This window comes from Lissotriton vulgaris, chromosome 6 (assembly GCF_964263255.1).
Source record: "Lissotriton vulgaris chromosome 6, aLisVul1.2, whole genome shotgun sequence".
Classification (NCBI taxonomy): domain Eukaryota; kingdom Metazoa; phylum Chordata; class Amphibia; order Caudata; family Salamandridae; genus Lissotriton; species Lissotriton vulgaris.
In genome coordinates, this window is record NC_141694.1 from 1,522,946,912 (window position 1) to 1,522,967,841 (window position 20,930).

General features: G+C 42.7%; 1 protein-coding gene across 2 annotated transcripts in view; it reads right to left on the minus strand.

Annotated features, from left to right (window-relative positions):
* TMX4 (thioredoxin related transmembrane protein 4) overlaps positions 1-18,089 on the minus strand; it is a 378,667-nt gene extending 360,578 nt beyond the window's left edge. The window contains exon 1 of one of the 2 annotated variants that reach the window (XM_086927695.1): positions 17,799-18,089. In XM_086927695.1, the coding sequence (XP_086783821.1) occupies positions 17,799-18,031 (233 nt within the window). In that variant the 5' untranslated portion in view covers positions 18,032-18,089. The remainder of the gene's footprint in view (positions 1-17,798) is intronic. The other variant, XM_086927694.1, reaches the window with a different exon arrangement.
* Positions 18,090-20,930: the final 2,841 nt, after the last annotated feature.

Sequence of the window (20,930 nt, forward strand, 5' to 3'; positions counted from 1 at the left end):
CATGCCCTTAGGGCATGTCTGTGTGCCACATGGCACACAAGTCCAGAATTGGGGTGCTAGAGGGTGTCAAAGTGACACCCCCTGCACCCTTGCAGGATTCAGTATTTACCGATTCGGTAAATACCGAATCGGTATTGCCCATTGATTCCTATGGGCTTCATGGCCCATAGGAATGAATGGGCAATACCAATTCGGTATTTACCGAATCGGTAAATACCGAATCCTACCGATTCAGTAATTTTTAAATGCGAATTACCTACATCTCCCCCCCTTCATATTTACTGACTATTAAATACCGAATCGGTAAAATTCGGTATTTAAGAGTCAGTAAATATGAATTACCTACATCTGGCCCTTAAAGTGAAAAAGACCAATGTTTGTTAAAAAGGTTGTAATGTACCTGCAATTCTCTTCAAGTTCCAACCGGTAATGTCCTTTGTTTAAGTCGAGGAGAGAAAAAAACTTGGCACAATTCAATTGAGCTATAATCTGAGCAAGGTGTGGTCTGTGATGTCATTCTCTCTCAGTTGCCTTGTAGGCCGGATGCATGTCAATGCAAATGCATACAGCTCGTTTAGTGCCCCTCTTAGCCATGACCACCATGGGAGAAACCCATGGTGTTGGACCAGTGGAGCGTTCAATGATATTTTGTTTGAGCAACTAATTAAGTGCTTTTTTAAAACTTCTTGCAACTGTAATTTGTCTGCGTCTTCAGGTAATAGGATGAACATCCTCATTAATATGTAACTGTACTTTCATAGTCTTGAGTTTTCCTAACCCACGAAATAAGGAAGAAAATTGACTTACTGTTTGATGATGAGCATTTGCATTGTACTTCACTGAAATCAGTCCCATATCAGCTGCGGTGTTGCAGTCATACCTTGAAATAGATGAATAGGTACTTGCACCACTGTTTTCTTGTGTTTCGTTGTGGCTACAAATTAACTTTTACTTTTTAAATGGGTTGACGCAGCCCATGTATGAACTTTAGTTTTCAATTGCGTAAGTTGTGGTAATGGAGATAATTCCCGATATTTCTCCTCAGGTATAATGTTAATCAACGCACCACTATCAATAATAAAAGGTATTGAACACCCATTTATATTTAGTGTAATCTGTGGACAATGTTTGAAGGTCTGTGTTTTTTATCACATTCGAATAGCCCCACATCTGCATGCCTCTTTAAAGTAAGCATCAGCATTGTGCAGCTATCATACTCACTTTTTCCTCAAAATCGATAATGAGGAATTCTTTGACGATGATTTTGATGATTACAAATTTCGTTTGGTGTCGATTGGCGTCAGCTTGTGTGACTGTTTCACCTTGTGGGAGCGCTCCGAACGTCGTTGATGCAACTCTTGGTCAGGTATTTTATCTTCAAGCTGTGATGCACTTACTTTTCCCTTAACCTTGCAAACCTTCACAAAATGGTTCACCTTGCCACAGCCGTTGCAAATCTGTCCCTTGGTCAAACATCTACAGTTGTGTTATTGTTATAGACATTTCTAGAGTGCTACTGCTACTCGAAGGTATCCTTGCGCTGTATGAAGTGCTGCCGAAGAAAGTTCGAGTGGAAGAAGTGACAGCGATATCAATTAATGAAAAGCCATGTTTTTAATGCTTTACTAAAGGCTGGTATATTTGTCATACTTCTGAGGTGTATTGGAAAATCGTTCCATGCCTTGGCAGCATTGGCTACAAAACTTCTGCCCCCCTCATGTGGATTTTTTCACAAATGGCACCATCACCATTTTTGCATCTGATGACCTCAACGATCTTTTCGCTGCATACCAGCTTAATCGCTGTTGAAGGTAGTCTGGCCCGGTTCCATGAAAGGCTTTGAAGACCAAACAGAGGGCTTTAAATTGGGTGCATTTTCTAACCGGCATCCAGTGGAGTTTTTTTTATCTCAGCCGAGCTGTTACAATAGTCCAGTCTGGACATTGTTAACGCTGTGATGACTGTTTTTTGTGATTCTTTTGGGGAGCAGTGCCATTATTTTCCTACAGGATCTCAGGGTTTAGGATGTCTGCGATGCCACTGTGGTTACATGGTTCCTAAATCTAAGGTTGTTATCAATCCACACTCCAGATTTTTTCCCCAAAATGTGCGGCCAACAGTCAGAGGTCCTAAAGTTAGGGCTGTTGCCAAACAGTACAACCTCTGTTTTACCAGAGTTGAGTTTTAAGCAATTTTGTGCCATCCAGATCCCTTCGGCATTCACACAATCCCAGATCCAGGACGCAGTTCCCAGCATCTCCTCAGGCCATATGGCCACCACAATTTGGTTGTCATCCATGTAGGAAGTCAGATTGAAACCAAAAGATTCAATCAGGGGCACCAATGAGGACACATAAATATTAAAATGTGTCGGACTCAATGAAGATCTTTGCGACAATCCATAGGGTAGTGAGAATGAATCAGCATTGTATTCACTCAGGGCAACCATTTGAGTTCTGTTGGATAGGAAGGAATTGAAAAGGTTCCAGGCGGTACCCTGGACTCCGATCTCGTGTAATCGGTCCATCAGCACAGCATGATGGAACGTATCAAAGGCTGCTGAGAGATCCAGCATAATAAATGCAGCCTTTTCTCCCTGATCCAGGATAGTCCCAATCTCCTCCGTGGATTTGAGTAGCTCTGTCTCCGTTCTATGCCCCCTCTCTGAAACCGTACTGGGCTGGGTTTAGCGCCTGGGATTCTTGTAAAAACACCTTGAGTTGCATGTTCATGTTTCTCTCTATAATGTTCTCCTGGAGTGGTAATATAGATATGGGCCTGACGTTGTTAGGTTCTTTAGCATCCAGGCTTGGTTTTTTTAGCAGGGGCAGAATGGAAGCCCTTTTCCACTCTCTGGGAAAGTAACCCTCTGAATACATTGAATTTATGATAGAGGTCAGAGTACATGAGACTGGCTCAGCTGCCAATTTTACTATGGATACTGGGCAGGGATCATATGTGGAGCCTCATTTCACTTTCATGAGAAGATTGAAAGTGTCTGAGACTGATAAAGGGGCAAGTCTGATCAGTCGTTTTCTTGGTAGTTGAGTCCGAGAAGGTTAAAAAATGTGTGTTGAATTTGTCAAAGAAGAGCTTTGCTACTTTATTACACAGTTCTTGGCTATCCGGGATGGTAGGAACGATTAGGTGGGCCAGGGTGGTAACAGTTTTGAAGAGATCTTTTGGCGAATTTTTGCAGAATTGATTTTCTTGATGAAATAATCAAATTGGTTTATTGAAGCAACTGTTTATATAGAGCAAGACATATTCCTTTTTTTTCTTATCATTGTATTCCTTCCTCCAGTTTCTTTCTAGGTGCTTACAAAGTAACTTTTGATTTCTAAGCTCCTGCGAGTACCACTGAGATGAAGGTCCTCTGTCTGTTAAAGCGAAGAAGTGTTTTGGGTGCTAGCTTGTTTCCTGCTGCTTCCATCCAATATGTGTAAGACCTGGTTGCTTCGTCCAGATCTCTGGGTAGCGTGATGCGGGTCGAGGATAATACTTCCTGTAAATCCTCTGCCTATACCTTATTCCAAGCTCTTTTCTCTAAATATTTTGTTTGTGGTTTGGAAGAGGCATGGTCAGTGACTGTGAGCTCGAATAGTACGGCCCTATGGTCTGACCAGACTAAGGGAAGAAGGCCAGTGAATCTCAACTGTGGATTATTAAAGAAAATGCCATCTAATGTGTGACCCACCACGTGAGTGCCACTAGTCACTAGTTGCTCTAAACTTCCGCCATTCATCAGGTCTAGAAGACTGATGGTATCTAGATCTAACTGCAGCTCCAGATGGAAGTTAAAATCTCCCAACACTGTGTAGGAGTTAGCACTTATCCAATTTTCCATTATACAATCTGCTTGATTAAGAAACCGTCTTCTCGGGCACGGAGGCCTATAGATGAGGGTGCCTCTAAATTTATAGTGAGTTGAGAGGTGAAAACAGAAATCAAGTTCTTCACATTCCTCACTAGCTAGTGGGTTGAAGGAAGCCCTGATTGAATTATGATATATGACCACTAAACCCCCTCCTTTCCTCTGCGACCTATTCAACGTATAGCATAGATACTCCGGAGGAGTGGCTTTAACTAAGTCAGGGCTGGACGCATCGTCGGTCTAAGCTTCTGTGATAAATGCAACACTTATCTTCTCATTCTCACTGAGGGAGGCACACTCAGTGCTGTGTTTAACTAAGGACCTTGCATTGAGAAGAACACAATTCCAAACTATAGAAGGATTGTCTTTTTCTCTCCCTGTCGGTTGATTTTTTGTAACCGCGACAGGTTGGAACAATAGTTCTGGTAGTTTAGTACTGCAGCCCGGGCAAGTCATTTGTGCCTGCAGGGACCTGGAATCGAGCTGAAGACTACAGCAATTCTTGTCTGTGTTATTCATGTTTAAGCCTTTCAGGAAACTGCTAGAATATTGTAAAAGCATATCCTTACCTAATGCATTTTGTGCATGGGGGCAGAGGTTGAGAGCGGAACAAACGCAGACGGGCACAGACGGGCTTGCCTCAGGCGCACCTCCGGTGCGCAAGTGACACTCGCGCCAGCCTGGATTAAAAATACCTTTGGGGGGAAAGACGAGCCCACAACCCTGCATACTCCCAAAATGGCGGCCGAACGTGTCAAATGCGGACCTACGGGAGCCTAATGATCCTAAGCAGTGCAAATATCGCAAGTGCAAAGTAAGCAAGATTTCACATTTAAAAAAAAAGATTATTAAAACAGTTTAAAGCTAATCGGTGGTCTACTCCCGGCTCACGCCTCAGGAGGGCATCAGGCAAGCGCTCGCGCCAGCCTGGATTTAATGACAATCCACATCTAAAACACATTTTCTTTTTCCATCAATCAATCAATCAGGATTTGGAGCACGAGGCCGCTTCTTCCGTTAGGGTCTGATTAATCTGCCTGTTCTCCTACCGGTTGAATGTCCATATCTTGAGGTCCTTCCTGAATTGCTGGAGCGATGGTAAGGCTCTTAGGTGCAGGGTGGTCTTTCCAGGTCTTGGCCGTCAGATGGGAGAAAGTGCGGCCACTGATGTTTGTCCGGCTGATGTGATGGGTGGCAGCTAGGGTGAGGGATCCGGATCTGAGTTTCCTGGCTGGCTGGTGAAAGGGCACACATTGGTTGAGGTACGCAGTTCCTTCATTGTACAATGTCTTTTTCTGTGGAGACATCACTTTGCATCCCTCAGCTTCATGCTTTGGCTTACTCTTCATGTTCATGGCTGAAACACTCTGGGCAGCTATGGTCTCTATGGTAGCTGCTTGTCGATTAGCATGCTCTTCTGCGCAGGCAGTCATGAGGACTAGCTCTAAGCTCAGAGTTTCCTTCAGCAAATACTGTTGAAAAGAATCTGACAGACATCCATCTATCACTCTGAGGAGTGTAGCTTCCTCATCATTAAATTTATTAAACTTACAGTGCTTTATGAGAACATCCAGAATCTCAACAAATTCATCAATGGTTTGTTTCACCTACTCTCTGATGTTCTTGACTGAAGATGCATCGTTCATAATCTAAATTTGGCATTGGACTGAACTTGACAATCATGGCTGCTTTGATGTGATAGTATGTCACTTCACCATCCTTCTGTATATTTTTTATGGCCCACCTATGCCATATTGTGTTTTTTGGCAGTATCAAACGATGATGACAGTTTTAGGAATGCTGCTACATTGTAGACCAGTGTGGAATTTACTGAGGTGTGACGTGACGGTCTTTAGGCCACTGCTTCTAGTTCATTTTCTCTGAGACCCTGTAACCTACTGGTCTCTGGCTCATCCTTGATGATGACTGGAAACACAATTTTCTTCTTAGTCTCCATAAGCGGCATAACGAAACTTGAGGGGTCCTCCCTGCAAAGTACATGGAGGTGTCTCCCCTCTCTGGCCCACCACCTATCACTTGCCCCCCCTCTAATGGCTGAGCTTTTGATATGCCGCTGGTCTCCATCATAAAAACAACCTGCCACTATTCCGGACTCCTCACTGACTTTCACTCTTCAAAAAAGTGTGGCGTTATTCTGACCCCCACTCAGCAGTTTTTGATCGTTGGCCACTTGGTTTATGGACAGCTTTGCACGCCCAACCCCTGACCTCTTTCTGGGGCCACTCCACAGCAGGCGGTGGTCTGATGACTTTCTTTAGTTGTTTTGGTAAATAGACAAGTCTTTTCATATTCAAATGATTTGATAAGTAGATAACGTTATGATATTCAGTTGGCTTTGTGATTAAATGTCTCTTTGTAACCACCTGGTTGATCTCTGCCTCATAGCACATCAGATTACAGTTTACCTTGCACTGGACTGTCACAATACGCTGTTTTTCAAGACCTGGTTGCATCCGCTTGTATGATTATCATTGCATATGACACATAGCATTAATTTGCGTACTAGGACGGTACCTCTATTTGCGGCCTTCTAATTCGATTCTCGTCCACGATGTGTAGATTTTCAATGATGCTTTCTCCATTCGCAAAAGTTTTAAACAGGCTAGTGTTGCGCTGAGACTCCAAAAATGCCAGAATAGATTCTGCACCTTGACTGGGGCACCCATGGCATGCACAAGCAGTTTGCTGGACCAAAGCAAACTCTCTGGGAGAGCGTTGTTGATCTATATGTTACTTATCCCCTACTCATCTCCAGTTGTAGCATTCTACCCAGCCCGGGTACTTGTCAATGACTATACCTCACATGGAGAGTAGTTATACACATCTTTATTCTTCGGCTTGTAAGCTAGAACTCAACATTCTAAACCTGCATTCACTTCATTACCCTAGAACACTTAGGTCAAAGTTCTACAGAGCCCATCAGGAACTAAAAGAGTTCCGTCAATCTTTATTTACACGACACTACAACATCATGGAGCATAAATGTCAGCAGGTCCTGATTCTGTTAATTTGCACTCACAGATTGTCTTTTTGAGCACCATAGTATAATGTATGTGCACAAAATGTGTCTGAATTACCACCATAGTTGCTTAGCCTCCAATTTGGGATGAACTTCTATCTATATTCTGACTCCTTTTCCCTCTGGTGCCCTTCCATTTATTTGCAGGTAAATGTATTTCTTTGACTAGGTCTCTGGATAGTAATCATACACAACCTTAACCTTCCACGAATATGCGCTACACAAATACACAAAAAGTCTGTTAATAACAAAATAAACAATGATCGATCTTTCAGCTTACGAATTAATGACAGACTAGATATTGCTCTGTAGAGGTAAAGAGGTTCACAAATGTGCACTATGGATCTGTCAGCGTGTTATCTTCTACAACCCTGAGCCAATGCTATGCAGTGTTTGCCGAGAAAGTCCAAAGTATGAATAACGCACAAGTGATATCATGTCATCAAATTTAAAAATACTAAGAGCTACTGCATCCGAGCACTGGGCAACACAAGAATTCCAAATAAGCATTCATCCACTCTTTTGCATTCGCTGTTTCTTCATATGCTGTTGCACACTCTACCTTGTAGGTATTTCGAGAATCACAGTACCAGAAACAAGAGAGCACAGTTACTGTTGCAAAAGTGACAAATGTGATGGATATCCGGTCTGCCTTATTACTGGTGCCATAGGATTAGGATTTAATGCACTTGTAATAAGGCAGACAGGATATCTATTATGAGTGTGGGGGAGTACCCTTCCGCCAAACCCTAAATCAGGCCTTTGGCTTTCAATGTTTCCCTTTGGGAGTGTCCTATATATGTCAATGTTTTCTTTCTGCACCTGTTATGGTAGTAATAAAATAATTCCCATCCGAGGAATAATATTGAATTTCTCAAAATTCTAGAGTTGTGTTGATTTTTATTAAGTAAACTAGCTTGTAGGGGCTACTGGGAAATAAGATTTTGCAGGAGAACAATCCTTTAAGATACTATACCAAAGTACAATGTAGATGTAGATATTTCAATTCATAACTTCAATGTTCGTAAAACTAAGAAATAAAAATTATATTAAAAGTTAGGCTTGTTTCTGGAAATTTGAGAGTGTCTGGACCAAGTACACAATACTAATTTTAGTACAAAGCATTCTAGCAATGACCACTTACATGACTCTATGCTGGCAATGTTGCCTTGTAGATGGTATTCATTTCAGACATTACGCATGCAGCCATCTCACTTTACAAGGCGGGACTGCTATTATGCGGACAGCTACCATTTATATGATCTGCACCCTGGCAGACACAGATAAAACAAGAGGCTTGTCATGTGATAAATATACCCTCTTCGCGGTACCATCGAGGGAGTGCTCGCTGAAATGTTCAGCAGGGCACTGACAAGTCTGATTGGAATCTGCCAGATGCAGGAGTGTTTCAATTACTTTGAGGATCTTTCAACTTTGCCATATTTGTTACACAAGTGCTATGAACATTATGGAGAATGTGGATGTTGTCATAAAGCATTTTGTATTTGAAATGGTGATGAGCTTATTAACGAATGTGTAAAATTATTTGTGAAAAAGTAATAATTAATTTAAAATACTAACATTTGTGCCAAATAAGCAAAAATTATCTTCCTCTCACTATACACAATTTCCATATGGTTATCTCGTTTTGGTAAAAAAAATCTCAAATGATCCTTTGTTGATCCTCTTTAAAGAAGCGCAAATGATAGCCTGCACTTCTTTTCAGCACCCATTACAAAAATGATGATGATGAATTGTGCCTTAAAGCCGTCTCTGCCTTAAAAATACAATAAAATATGTACACCTATTTCCACAGAATATTTGCACCCACACCAGCTTTCGCTATTTCTTCCAAACAATCCTCCTTCCTCCACCCTAAAGGGTAACTAACAATGCTATATTCAAGTATACTCTTTGTGGGTGTTTGGTTGAGAATATATAAGAAATAGCATGTGTACATATGTGTGTAAAAGTTAATTACAGGTATTTGGGAAAAAAATGCTAATTTCAACACAAGACAAATGTGCACATTAGACCATGTAAATATTGTTGTTTCTATGTACCGATGAATATTTAGATGGAGGGGTTTACTCCAGTCACTAAAACTTGACCATGTGTCATGAGTATATACGTATGGATACATTAACTACAGGTTTGTTATTAAAAAAGAACAAATACTCCCTTCAACCTTTGGCCAATTCCTCCTCTCTTTGAATCATCCTAAACCTGTCTGACTACTATAACCTCCCAAACATCCTTATCAAACTTTCCCCTCCTGGTTTTAGTCCTGTTAACCAACTAACAGTCACACATGACCACTATTTACTAAAACACCTTACTACTTACCCTTTCAAATCCATACCCATCATTCTATCCTTATTCAAAACTCTACTAACCTACAAAAAAATCAAGAGCACAAACCTAACAGAAGTAGTGCACACGAAAAATTTTAACCAAATTACTAATCTACTAACTACAACCCTCAAATCTTGAGTCCCGGAATATTGTGCACCCACCATAAAGCGCTTGAACCACATCTCAGGGATAGTAAGAACTCTATCTTCAAATTATCAATGTTCATGAATATTTGCAGACTCATTATTTATGGCTATGGTCATCTAAGAGTTAAAGCATTTACATTATTTTGTGATTTAGGGATAACAACTTGAGAACTTATTTCAAAATTGGAGGTGAATAACCACTATGTTAACTGAGGGTTAAATTCTCTCCCAGGGAGGAACCAATGATGTGGGATGGGTATTTCACTGGTACAATATTCCCACTTGGTAACAAGTTTTGGCCCTCTAAAAAAGGGAAATAACAGCAGGAATTGTCTGTGGGTGAATTTCTGCCTGTTTTTCATCCACACCGACCCTTCTTCTCAACACCCATTTTGGCAGCTTTAGCCTGCCAAAATATGCACAGAAAACCAATAGGAATGCAATTTAAATCAGGCAAAGTCTAACATGGGTGGACATGCTTATAAACGTCTCAATCAGAATTACATTTTAACTATAAATGAAGATCTGAGTATGACACAAGTTTTGGCTAAATCCATAATCCTGTCATTTAGACCTGACCAATGCCCCTGGACATAAAGACAACCCTAATAAAATTACATTAGCAAAGGTAGTTTGGTTTGACACTTGCTGATTGATCTTAAAATATGAGTTAATGAGTGTCAATGGTGATGAAGCACATATTGCATGTTGTTTTATGATCCAGCAACATGGTTTATATGAGAACGGGCCACATATTACCACCAGGGAATGGCTTGCTATCCAAATACAGAAAGTAGCACACTTTGTTGTCAACACATAATACGCACTAGTGTGAAAATTGGTGCAAATTCTATTTATGCCAATATTACAAAAGAGCCTAGGTCTAAATGACTTTGCTAGTGCTATCTGTTCATCTGATAGTGAAAAAAGCAAAAAGATCAAGAGACATTTTTCCACAAATAGAAGTTTGTAAATTTCATGAAATCAACAGTGTGTTTTAACCCACAATTTCAACTCTCAATGCTCAATTAAATACCCTCAATACCCACAAAACATCTGTTTGTGCTACAGTCATACTTGGACAGATTCTGCATTTCATGTACCTTTACTATCATCTAATGTGTGAATGTGTTCTTAAATGGTCGAGATCTTCACCATATTTGCAATTGGAATAGATGGAATTATGTAAAACAAAATCCACAAATGTGTCAGAGATGATCACTATTGTGCCACTATGATCACTATACAACACACTGAAGCAACAATGTCTGGAATGCCAAGAATATTTAATGGAAAGGCAACTATTATACAAGATACATCCAAATATTCTCAAGAGTGACCAGGGCATGTTAAGAAGGATTTATTAATATGCCAGAAATAGGCAGAATGCCACAAACACCACAAATGGCCACAGTATTAAAAGAATGAGCTAGTATTATTCTAGAAAGAGACAAAACATTGCCAATGACCACTTTATGTTAAGGATGAGCCACTATTATAACTGGAATAGTTGAGCAGTTGCCAAGAATAGCAGGATGGGTGGCTATTAGGCCGAGTGGATAGTGAGAGAATCACGATTAATGGCCTCTATATGTTAAGGATGGGTCAGTCGTATGCCAGAAATTATTAAAATGCCATCAACAGTTCTCTCTAAGTGTCAGGAATGTAACACTAGTGTGCCAGAGATAACCAGATTATTACCAAGAATGCCACAATATTTCAAAGTTGGGCCACTAGTGTGTGAGAGATAGACAGATTGTCCACAATAATGTCCACTATATTCAAGAATGCACCTCTGTTATGCTAAGTACCACCATAATGTCACTATGAATGCCTTTCAGAGTCAAGAATTACAATTTAGGTTACAATTTGAACGGGGTTAGACACTCAGCATTGCAGTCCACAAAACATCTCCTACCCTCAGCCACCCGCCCTTGCCCACAAAACACACCAACACGCACATTCACACTTTCATACAGTCAAACACACATACACACCAATCTCTATAGATCCTTCTTCACCTTGTAACTAGATACAGTCCTCAGCCATGTGGTACTACAACCAGTCCACCAGCAATCATGTAGCTTTGCCCTGAGGCCAGGCATTAGTGTAATCATCTAAGCAGCAGACATAGGAGAATTTGTCATAAGTGACAGATAGATTCTGCTTGTCCGTTCCAGGCCCTTTCTTCCTCTGCCAATCAATAGTGGAGAGGAGATCAAGGGAATTAATTGCCTGAGGAATGAATGGTACTTGTAACACTCCTTGATCAGACAGCTGTGTTTTTTTCGCACATTGCATGCAGAAAAGGTTCCATCTGAGCCAACCTTTATATTCATGTAGATGTAAGTGCAGGAGATCATTACCTAAGAAGAATGCCCTTGTTCAAGTCTTCAAATTAGGTAAGTACTTTTGTCTACTGCAACTGAAGAGAAGTTGACCCCGCACTCCTGGAACACCCACATCACCGGCTAAAGAATTTAATTACTCTGGACTCCAGGCTGGTGGATGACGGAACCCAGCAAGGGCAATCCAAGGAATTACCATGAGCCCTTGTTTAGGAGTGATGTGGATCCTTGTCCCACTCCCAGGCGATCCACCTGCAAGCTACAGTGAATGTGTGCCAGTTCAAAGGGCATCCCACAGACCTACATCAAATCCAGGGTGGTGAATGTTTTGGCTATCACAAGCTCTCTGATGGCTTGATTTATAGCCACATTTCCAATATCCTGTCTTCCTGGCAGGCAATTTCAGGATCATTTGAATGCTGTCTCAACTGCAATTTGAATCAGGTGGAAGAGAAGTGGGTGGCTTCAGCAAGAGGCGGGATCAGTTTACTTCCACCAAAATCAAGATAGAGAAATTAGTAATCAAACTCTGAATTAACTCTAGTTCAGCAGAAAAAAGGATTGGTGTAAAAGTGCAGACTTCATTAATAGTCCCTCATGGGAGAAGCAGCTCAGTAGATAGCGGTGAAGGCTGCAGTACATCTGCTACACATGTCTGTTTTATAGTAAAAACGCCAAGTTTCTCACCGCCCGCCAACATAATCATCATACATGTCTGAAGAATTCATCTTTAGCTTTTGTCGTCAAAAATGTAAAAAGTTACATTATTCTGGTAATTTACAAAGCTTTTCAAGCATTTTCTTATGAAAGAGTAATTTATGACAAAGATATCATGACCATATTTCATAAGTATTTATGTGGGTGAACTATTGAAAGTGTAATTTATGATTGTGTATATTTGCTTATTATCAGCCCAACGTGATCAAAGAATGTAAATAAATTGTGTACAAGTGTTAATATGTGATGTCCATTAGATTGTAGCCCTGTGGTTGGCTTTTTAATTGCTTCCCACTTTATTGTTTATCTGGTAGTATGTGAATAGGAATTGGGGGGTAATTTGAAGCATAGCGGGTACTCTGCCAGGTCACCAGATCAGCCAAGGCCATTGCCTCCACATTGCTGGCCAAGACTGTCCACTATACTTAGAGATCTCCCCCAAACAGGCAGGGATCTCTATGCATTGTCTTCAATGGGCAATGAAGATTTGCTAGGCCAGCACCATATTTAATTAGTCTGTTCTGTAAAAGATTTTTTTTTTTAAATAAGCTCTTAAAGCCTAAATGCCCACATGTATTCTCGAAGAAACAACCAAACAATCACCCCCAGCTCACAGGGTGTGTATTCACTGCACGTGGGTGCCACTGGGCACTTTTCCTACCCAAGACATCAATACTTTACATCTAGTGACTGCTAGTCCACCATAAACAGGGCAGGAAGATTGTCATTTTGGCCTGATGGCCCAAAAGCCAGAGATTTCTGATAGCCAAACCAGCAGATGATCTACCAGTGCAAACCCAGCCCTTTTCCCTACTCTAAGTAAAGCCAGGGATTGCGAGTTTGGCAGAGGGAACACCAACAATCTACAGCATTCCTCACACTTTGCAGACTCTAAATGACACTGTTAGTCTATTCTGAGCACACCCAAAGTAGAGGTGAGGCTTAAACATGTCTTGTCAGAGAGGAAACTGTTCATAAATTCCTAATATACACATCCAAGGAGATTACATGTGTATATCAAGTTTGGTGAATTTTGACTCAAAAGATTTTAAGATAAGGCTTTTTTAAGGGACCATGGATTTTCTATGTAGTAAAGCCACCATAGCGTTAAACCCATTACCACACTTTGTTGTTCACCTTGCAGCAATGTTATTTAGATTACAAATGTTAGAAATAGTGCAAAGAAAAATCACAACTGGTTTCTGAAAAACTTTTCAACATAGATCTCTTTTCTCCACTCCAATCTTCCAGGCACAACCTCGGGGAATTTGTGCAGGGAAATACCACATTGTAGTATAATTAAGCACAGCACAGAATCCTGAGCCTGGGTATGCCCCTTCCTCAGGATGATGGTCAAAATGTTCCGTGAATGAGACTTATTAAATAGTTTTCATAAATTTGCTTAAAAAGACTTGCTTTAAACTCTGAAATCCTTGATCAGTGTTGATGTATACGGATATATATGTTAAAGGATAAGGGACCTCAATGTGTCTGAGAGGGACCTTGGGTACAAGTAACTATAAGAAAACAGTGGTCACTTTCAACAATTGATAAATGGAGCACATCAGCACAAAAATATAATAACAGCTGCGTCGTATACTTTTATAAGAAAACATGATATTTAATTTAACATCATGAAAAACATAGGGAAAGTGGGACAGTGTCAACTATATTTAGGAAAAGGAAAAAAACTCAGGCATAAACAAAACAAAATAGCGGGGCCAAAACATAATCAAGTAGTTAGGCCAGACAGCATATTAGGAGCACCATTGCATCAATATGGAATAATTATTATACAACAATTTTGTGTTAAGGTGCTAAAGTCGACGGCGTTTCGATCCCACAGAAAATAATGGGATCATCATCAGGACTAAAAGAATGTGTAGCCTGAGAAAATCACAATTTGGTAGATTTTTCCTGATTGCAAGGAAAAATGGCGACATGTGGGGACCCGCGGGGGTCAGGTGATTCAAGGAAATAGAGTGTTATTCTGTCGCCAAACCGAGACTCCGGATGGGAGAACCTATAAATTGTGGGTGGAATACTGAGAACCGGTACATCAGCGCTGCCAAGACAGATAAGCAGCTGCCCGTGCGGGGCACCTAATCAGGTGTCCTCGGGCAGACGCTGACCAAGAGGCACAGCCGATTGTAGGAGGGGACAGCGGTACTTCAAGAAGGACGTTACCTAATCGGGTTTGTTGCAGTAAATGCGTGGTCACAGGCAGCAGAATTGAGGTGTACGGCCAACTCCAAGAGAGGCAACACCCATCCGGGAAAATAATCCCTCAGTGGGCATTACCCATTTGATTATCTTTAGGCTAAGATTTTCGGTTATAGGAAAACGGGTTTAAAATTCTCTATCCTAAGTCTTACACAACTACTGCCCTGTGCTGATTAAGCATAGGCATCTGTGCATAGGTTGAAAATAAATAACAGCTATTTGTGTATTGTGGCCCTATAACACTGAGAGTTTCTGTAATAATAATAAATCATGCGGCCAAGTTGTTTGGTAGACTTACCAGTTGTATATTTTCTTAATGCAGGTGTGTTTTTGCGGGATACTGTTCATTAAAAGCAGTACTACATAATCCTGGTGCAAAACGTATTATACTCGTCTGATTTCTACACTTCTCATTGTTAGAAATGTTTGACAGGACTAATGTAATTTCAGTTAGTTATGGAGAAATATTATTTCACAGGTATGACATCAATTTTCATGAAATACTGGATTTGAACTATCTGATATATGTGCATTAGCAGACGTCCAACTGTAAATGTTGTATCATTCCCTGAAAAATTAGCAGAAACTGCATTATGATTACAATTCAAAGAATAAAAAAAAGAATTTCACCAGTCACAATTATCTGCGTATCCAGAATATCCCCTCAATACAATACACATGCAATTCAAAACATTCCCTGTGTAAAGTGCTATCCTTGTGGTACTTGGGCATCGTTGTGTCAAATAGGCAATTGGCACAGAACAGGACCAGAGGGTAGGTAACCCTGAACACTAGACGGCATAACCTTGCATCATACCTTATACCAGTGCTGAAATGAGAAAAACATTACTTCAAGAACCTATAAATTGGGGGTGAAAGCGTGTCAGAGGAAGGGGGTGGAGTCCCACTGGGTGGAGCTTGAAAATCAGAGTTTGTCTTTCAACTTATTCATGTATTTTAAAAAAAACTGCTGCATAAAAGTTGACATTTGGAAACAAGGACAAAGGTGACACTAAATCTGTTTTAGGTTTCTTAATTGGTTACGAAGGGGATTGCATTTTAAAATATTTTACAGGGTAAAGACACCTGCGGCAGAGATCTTTGTGTGCTCAGCAATTCTGAGGGGATTATAAAAGCCGTAAAATAACTCTGGTGGTTAATGCAGTTCGGGGAGAGTTCTGTGTTTTGTCCAATCACAGTTTTGACTCATTAAAGGCAGTACCTTAGCCCACAGGACTTACTGAACACTGGACAGAGATTAAGGTCTGGGGTCATATCTTATGGCCAGCTCAGCTCTGGGCACTGAAATAGCAGGAAAATGTTCAGAGGGGTCAGCCTGGCTGCAGGTTTATTTCAACGAATAAAATATGCAGCGGTAACAGTGTCAATTACACCTAGCATAAGTGACGGAACCTAACATGCTGTCTTTGGACATTCTGAAAAGGGCGTTACTTTGGACCACTTCACCCTGCATCTTCAAAGAATCCGGGCCCTTATTTATGGGGCCTTGCGTCAGTTTTGCGCCGCCGGTGCGTCACTTTTTGTGACGCACCAGCGGCATAAAATATGTGCCTTGTTGCGTCGTATTTAAAAAGTGACGCATCTAGGTAGATGCGTCACTTTTTAAACCCCTGCGCCACATTATACCTGCGTCAGGTATAATGTGTGCAGAGGGGGCGTTCCCCCGCAAAAAGCCTCGTAATAGTGACGCAGTGACATCTATGAGATTTCACTGCCTCACTTTTAGGATGCTGTTGCGTCAAAATCTTGCGCCTGCCTCACAGCAGGCGTAAGACTGACGCAAGCCCTTTCACATGGGGCTCTCCCCATGTGAAAGGACGCTTTGCTGGCGTTGCGTCACTTTTGTGACACACTCCAGCAATGCGTCACTTTTGCGCTTACAGATACGTCAGAAATACTGACATATCTGTCAGTCCTTGCAACATGATGCGTCATACATTAAATATGACGCATCATTGGTGTCGCAAGGAGTGCGCAGTGAAAAGTGGCGCATTGCTGTTTTCACGCAGCGATGCGTCACTTTTCATAAATGAGGCGACCAGATAATTATACAAGGCCTCATGCAGAGTGCTGCAGCAGGCCTACGGGGCGCTGCAATGCTGCATGCAGACTTCACACAGCTGGGAAACACAGAGACAGGACAAACTAGCTGTAGACCTTGCGCTATACAGCATCAAAACTCGCATCCAAAGCACGACCGTGGAATGGTAGGAGCGATCTTTCCCACATTATTTACACTGTGTCCAAATTCTACAGAAATGTTTACTAGGACTATATTCTAGCACCATGTGGAGCAGCTACCAAGGACCAGGAGTCGCTTGACAGTGAATAACTGAGATCAGTTCTTCATCAATCTTTTTTTTTCTTTCTGGAGGTGAGGGGGGGACATTTTTTAAACCGTAATCCATATTTGTTGCTAATGCTTAAATTTCACTATGGTGGTTTATAAGCAAACTGCAAACCTCCGATTGACAACTTTTTGTAAGTTTGAAGCCAAGTGGCATGAAGCTTCGGGCCCCAATCATTGAACAAAGCGTGTCCATCCGTTGCATCGAAAGATAACTACACACGGTGGTTGTGAGAACTGATTATCCTGCTCAGAGCACTCAGCTTTATTGAAAATGCACAGTTTTAATTTAAAACGGTGCATTTTGGTCATTAGTGAAGCAGCGTTCATGGGTATGTACCATACGGTGGTTGACAATGGGCCCATCATAACAATGTTGCTGTCATCGCGTTATTTCTGCGCTTGTCTGCACAATGTGCCTTTCTTCACCACAACCCTGACGAGGCTCCGCCCTCACAATCTCCCAGTCTTAGAGAGCCCCACTGTGGTGGGAGGCCAGTAAAAATGAAATGCATAATAATTGAACAAGGTCAGTAACCGTGCATCCGCGCAGATGTCAGGTGAAGACAGATGCACTTTCCTCTGCTCTTTGAAGGTCCTATGCACAAGCAGCATGTGCTGCACTGACGGTGTGCACTGTGTGAAAGGTGGTATGGAAACTAAGAACTGTATCTGAAGGGCACTGCAGCCAGACCCCACAACCCAAGTTGCTTTTTTCATTACTCACAATTTCACCATCCACTCGCCCTGCAGCAGCAGGGTCCAGTTGGAGGCGGATAGGTCGCTGCTCTTCTGCTCTGTGACTGCAGCGGGGGAGCCGAGAGCCAGGGCTGCCGTCAGCGCCAGCGCCAGGGTGAGGGCGAGAGACCTGTGTGGCATTGCAGCCAGATGGGCTGAGCCCGGGATCACCGGGAGCCGCTCAACCACCGCCCCCGTGTCCCCGCTGCTGCAGCCCGCCATGTTGAGAGAGGTACAGACAGTCGGGCACGGAAGACGTGCAGTGCCAGGAAGTGGATCTGCAGCGCCGCGGCTGCTTTTCTTAAGGTGGACCGCGAGAGATTGCAGGCGCCAAGCAGCAGCTGTCAAAGTCACTCGAAGCCCTTCCTGCTCTAGGGCCCAAGCTTCGGGCGTTTGCAAAGACTTGCGTGCTTAGCTGCAGGGCGAGGGCGGGATGCAGCTGGCCTTATCTCAATCTCCCCTCTGACCGCCCATAGGCACTCGGAAACCTCGGGATGCCGTGGCCGTAGTCAAGGTTACTCGGTAACAGTTGCAACACACAGCCAGCGCCCTGGAAGATACTGACTGGCGCGTGCCACGCAGGGGAGCATTCTAGTCTGTAATGGCTCAGCTGATGCCCTCCACTATGTAGGACTGCCAATGACAGAGGTTTGGGGGAAAGCTTGGATGCGATATCGAAGCGATAATACACCCGCATTGAAGAGTGGTGTTTTTCCCTACAGAGAATCTGTAAAAAAGGAATACTTAATAGGGAGGTCCGACGAAGATACTGAGATGTTTCCATCCAGTGAACTGTGCTTTTATATTAAAAAGAGAACATGCACTTAAAAAAAAAATGTAATTGGCATTTAAATCAAGAAAGTGCAACTATAGAGCTGCACCATACGAGAGATATGGAAAGAGGTTGCGAGCGGGGGAAATAAGGTCCAGGAGAGAGAGAGGGTAATGGGAGGAAGGAATTTCATGACAGGGTAGAGAACCCTGAGCGAGGGATTCTTCGAACATTAAAAGCATGTTGGATGCCAGGATGGATGCATATTCCTTATAGAAGATGGTGGTTAAACCATCCAGACCGACCCCTTGTCACCCGGGAGACCCTGAATGACTTGTACTATTTCTTCTACTGTGAACAGGGAGTCTAGGTAGGCTCGGTACAAATGGTCCAACCATAATAATTGAATGCTAACTAGATATGCAACTAAGTCACTTTCTTGGGGAATGAGAGTGGAGGTGTATAGTTGAGCAAAGAAGGAAGTCATAGTATTCAGAAGACCACAAGTAGTGAATTGAAGATTAAAATTAGCATCTTGTAGCGCCACCACATAGGAGGATGCATGTGGTATATGTAGCATAGTGGCTAGGATCCTCCCAGGTCAATCGTGCTCCCCATAATGGTTAGCCTGCGCACCCCAATTCAGGAAATTGGTCTTATGGTGCACCTCCTGAGAGGATTTTAAGTATTCAGTCTCGAGCATGTGGACATTGTGCTCTAGATGTGCAAGGCTCCCACGAATGGCCTTAAATACACTCAATTGTTTTGTGATACATGTGCCACGAATGGCCACCTTCAGGGCCTCCCAAAGAGTGGATGGAGAATCTACAGAGCCCACATTATGAGAGAAGTACTCAACTGTTTTGTTGTGAATCTTCTTTCTTAATTCCGCATCCTGCAAAGCCCCGGTGGCAAGCACCAAGAAAAGTCACAAGGAGCTGTCTAGGTAATGAGGAGTTCTAGCAAAACGGGGTGTGGTCGGAGAGAGTGCGAGGTAGATGTGCCACCTTTGTAACCCATGTCTGAATGTCCAGAGAAGTTAGCTAATAATCTATTCTAGCCCATGTGTTGTGGTGAGCTGTAATACAGGTGCCCTGTGTTGGGTCTGTGTGCAAGGGTTGCTATTTGGCTTGGAGGTAATTGTCGAGATTAGTCATGTCAATGCAGTGCCGGGGAGAGGGCATCAGGAAGCGCCTGACTGTTCCAATTGGTCATCTAGTATTACATTGAAGTCACCACCCCATAATATTGCCCCAGGACCTGGGCCAGCAATCAACCACCAGATATTCAAGAAGAAACCTGGGTCGTTAGCATTGGGGCCATAGACTGCAGCTAGGATGAATGGCTGTCTTTGTAGAGTGCCTGCAAGGATGACATAGCACTCGCTACCAATGCAGATGGCACAGTGAAGTTGCCACATGCCTTTATGCAGTAGAATTGCCATGCCAAGGGCGGAGCCCGAGTACAGAGAGGTATAGGAGTCACTGCACCACTTGGCATGCAGACTGAGACAGAGGAGTGTGTAAGGTGGAGCTCAGATAAAACAGAAGTCCTCATCTTAGGTACCTCCCCCTCCGCATGGGACGACTCTTGGTGGCCAGAAGCCCTTGGAAAAGCACCCATCCCGACAGACCACGCACGGAACCTGGGCGTCATCCTGGATTCCTCACTTTCAATGAACAGACAAGTCAACGCCGTCTCCTCATCCTGCTTCAACATTCTTCGCATGCTCAAAAAACCGTTTCGTTGGATCCCCACCGAAACTAGGAAAACGGTCACCCACGCTCTGGTCACGAGCCGACTGGACTATGGAAACACCCTCTACGCCGGGACTACCGCTAAACTCCAGAAAAAACTCCAACGAATCCAAAACGCCTCAGCCAGGCTCATATTAGACATCCCACGTAAAGAACATATCTCTGGTCACCTGAAAAACCTCCACTGGCTTCCCGTCAATAAGAGGATCACTTTCCGGCTCCTAACCCACGCACACAAAGCACTTTATGAAATTGGACCAGAATGCCTCAACACAAGACTGTCCTTCTACACCCCCCCCGCCAGCTTCGATCTTCCAACCAAGCCCTCGCCACCGTACCTCGCATCAACAAGACCACCATGGGAGTTAGATCCTTCTCCTACCTGGCAGCTAAAACCTGGAACTCACTTCCCACTTACCTTCGCCTTACCCAGAACCACCTAGCATTCAGAAAGCAACTTAAAACTTGGATATTTGACAAGTAATTCCCCACCCTCCTTAAGCGCCTTGAGACCCTCTGGGTAGTGCGCTATATAAATCCTCTGACTTGACTTGACTTGAAGGAAACAGATCTCTACTCTGGCCTCTCGTCC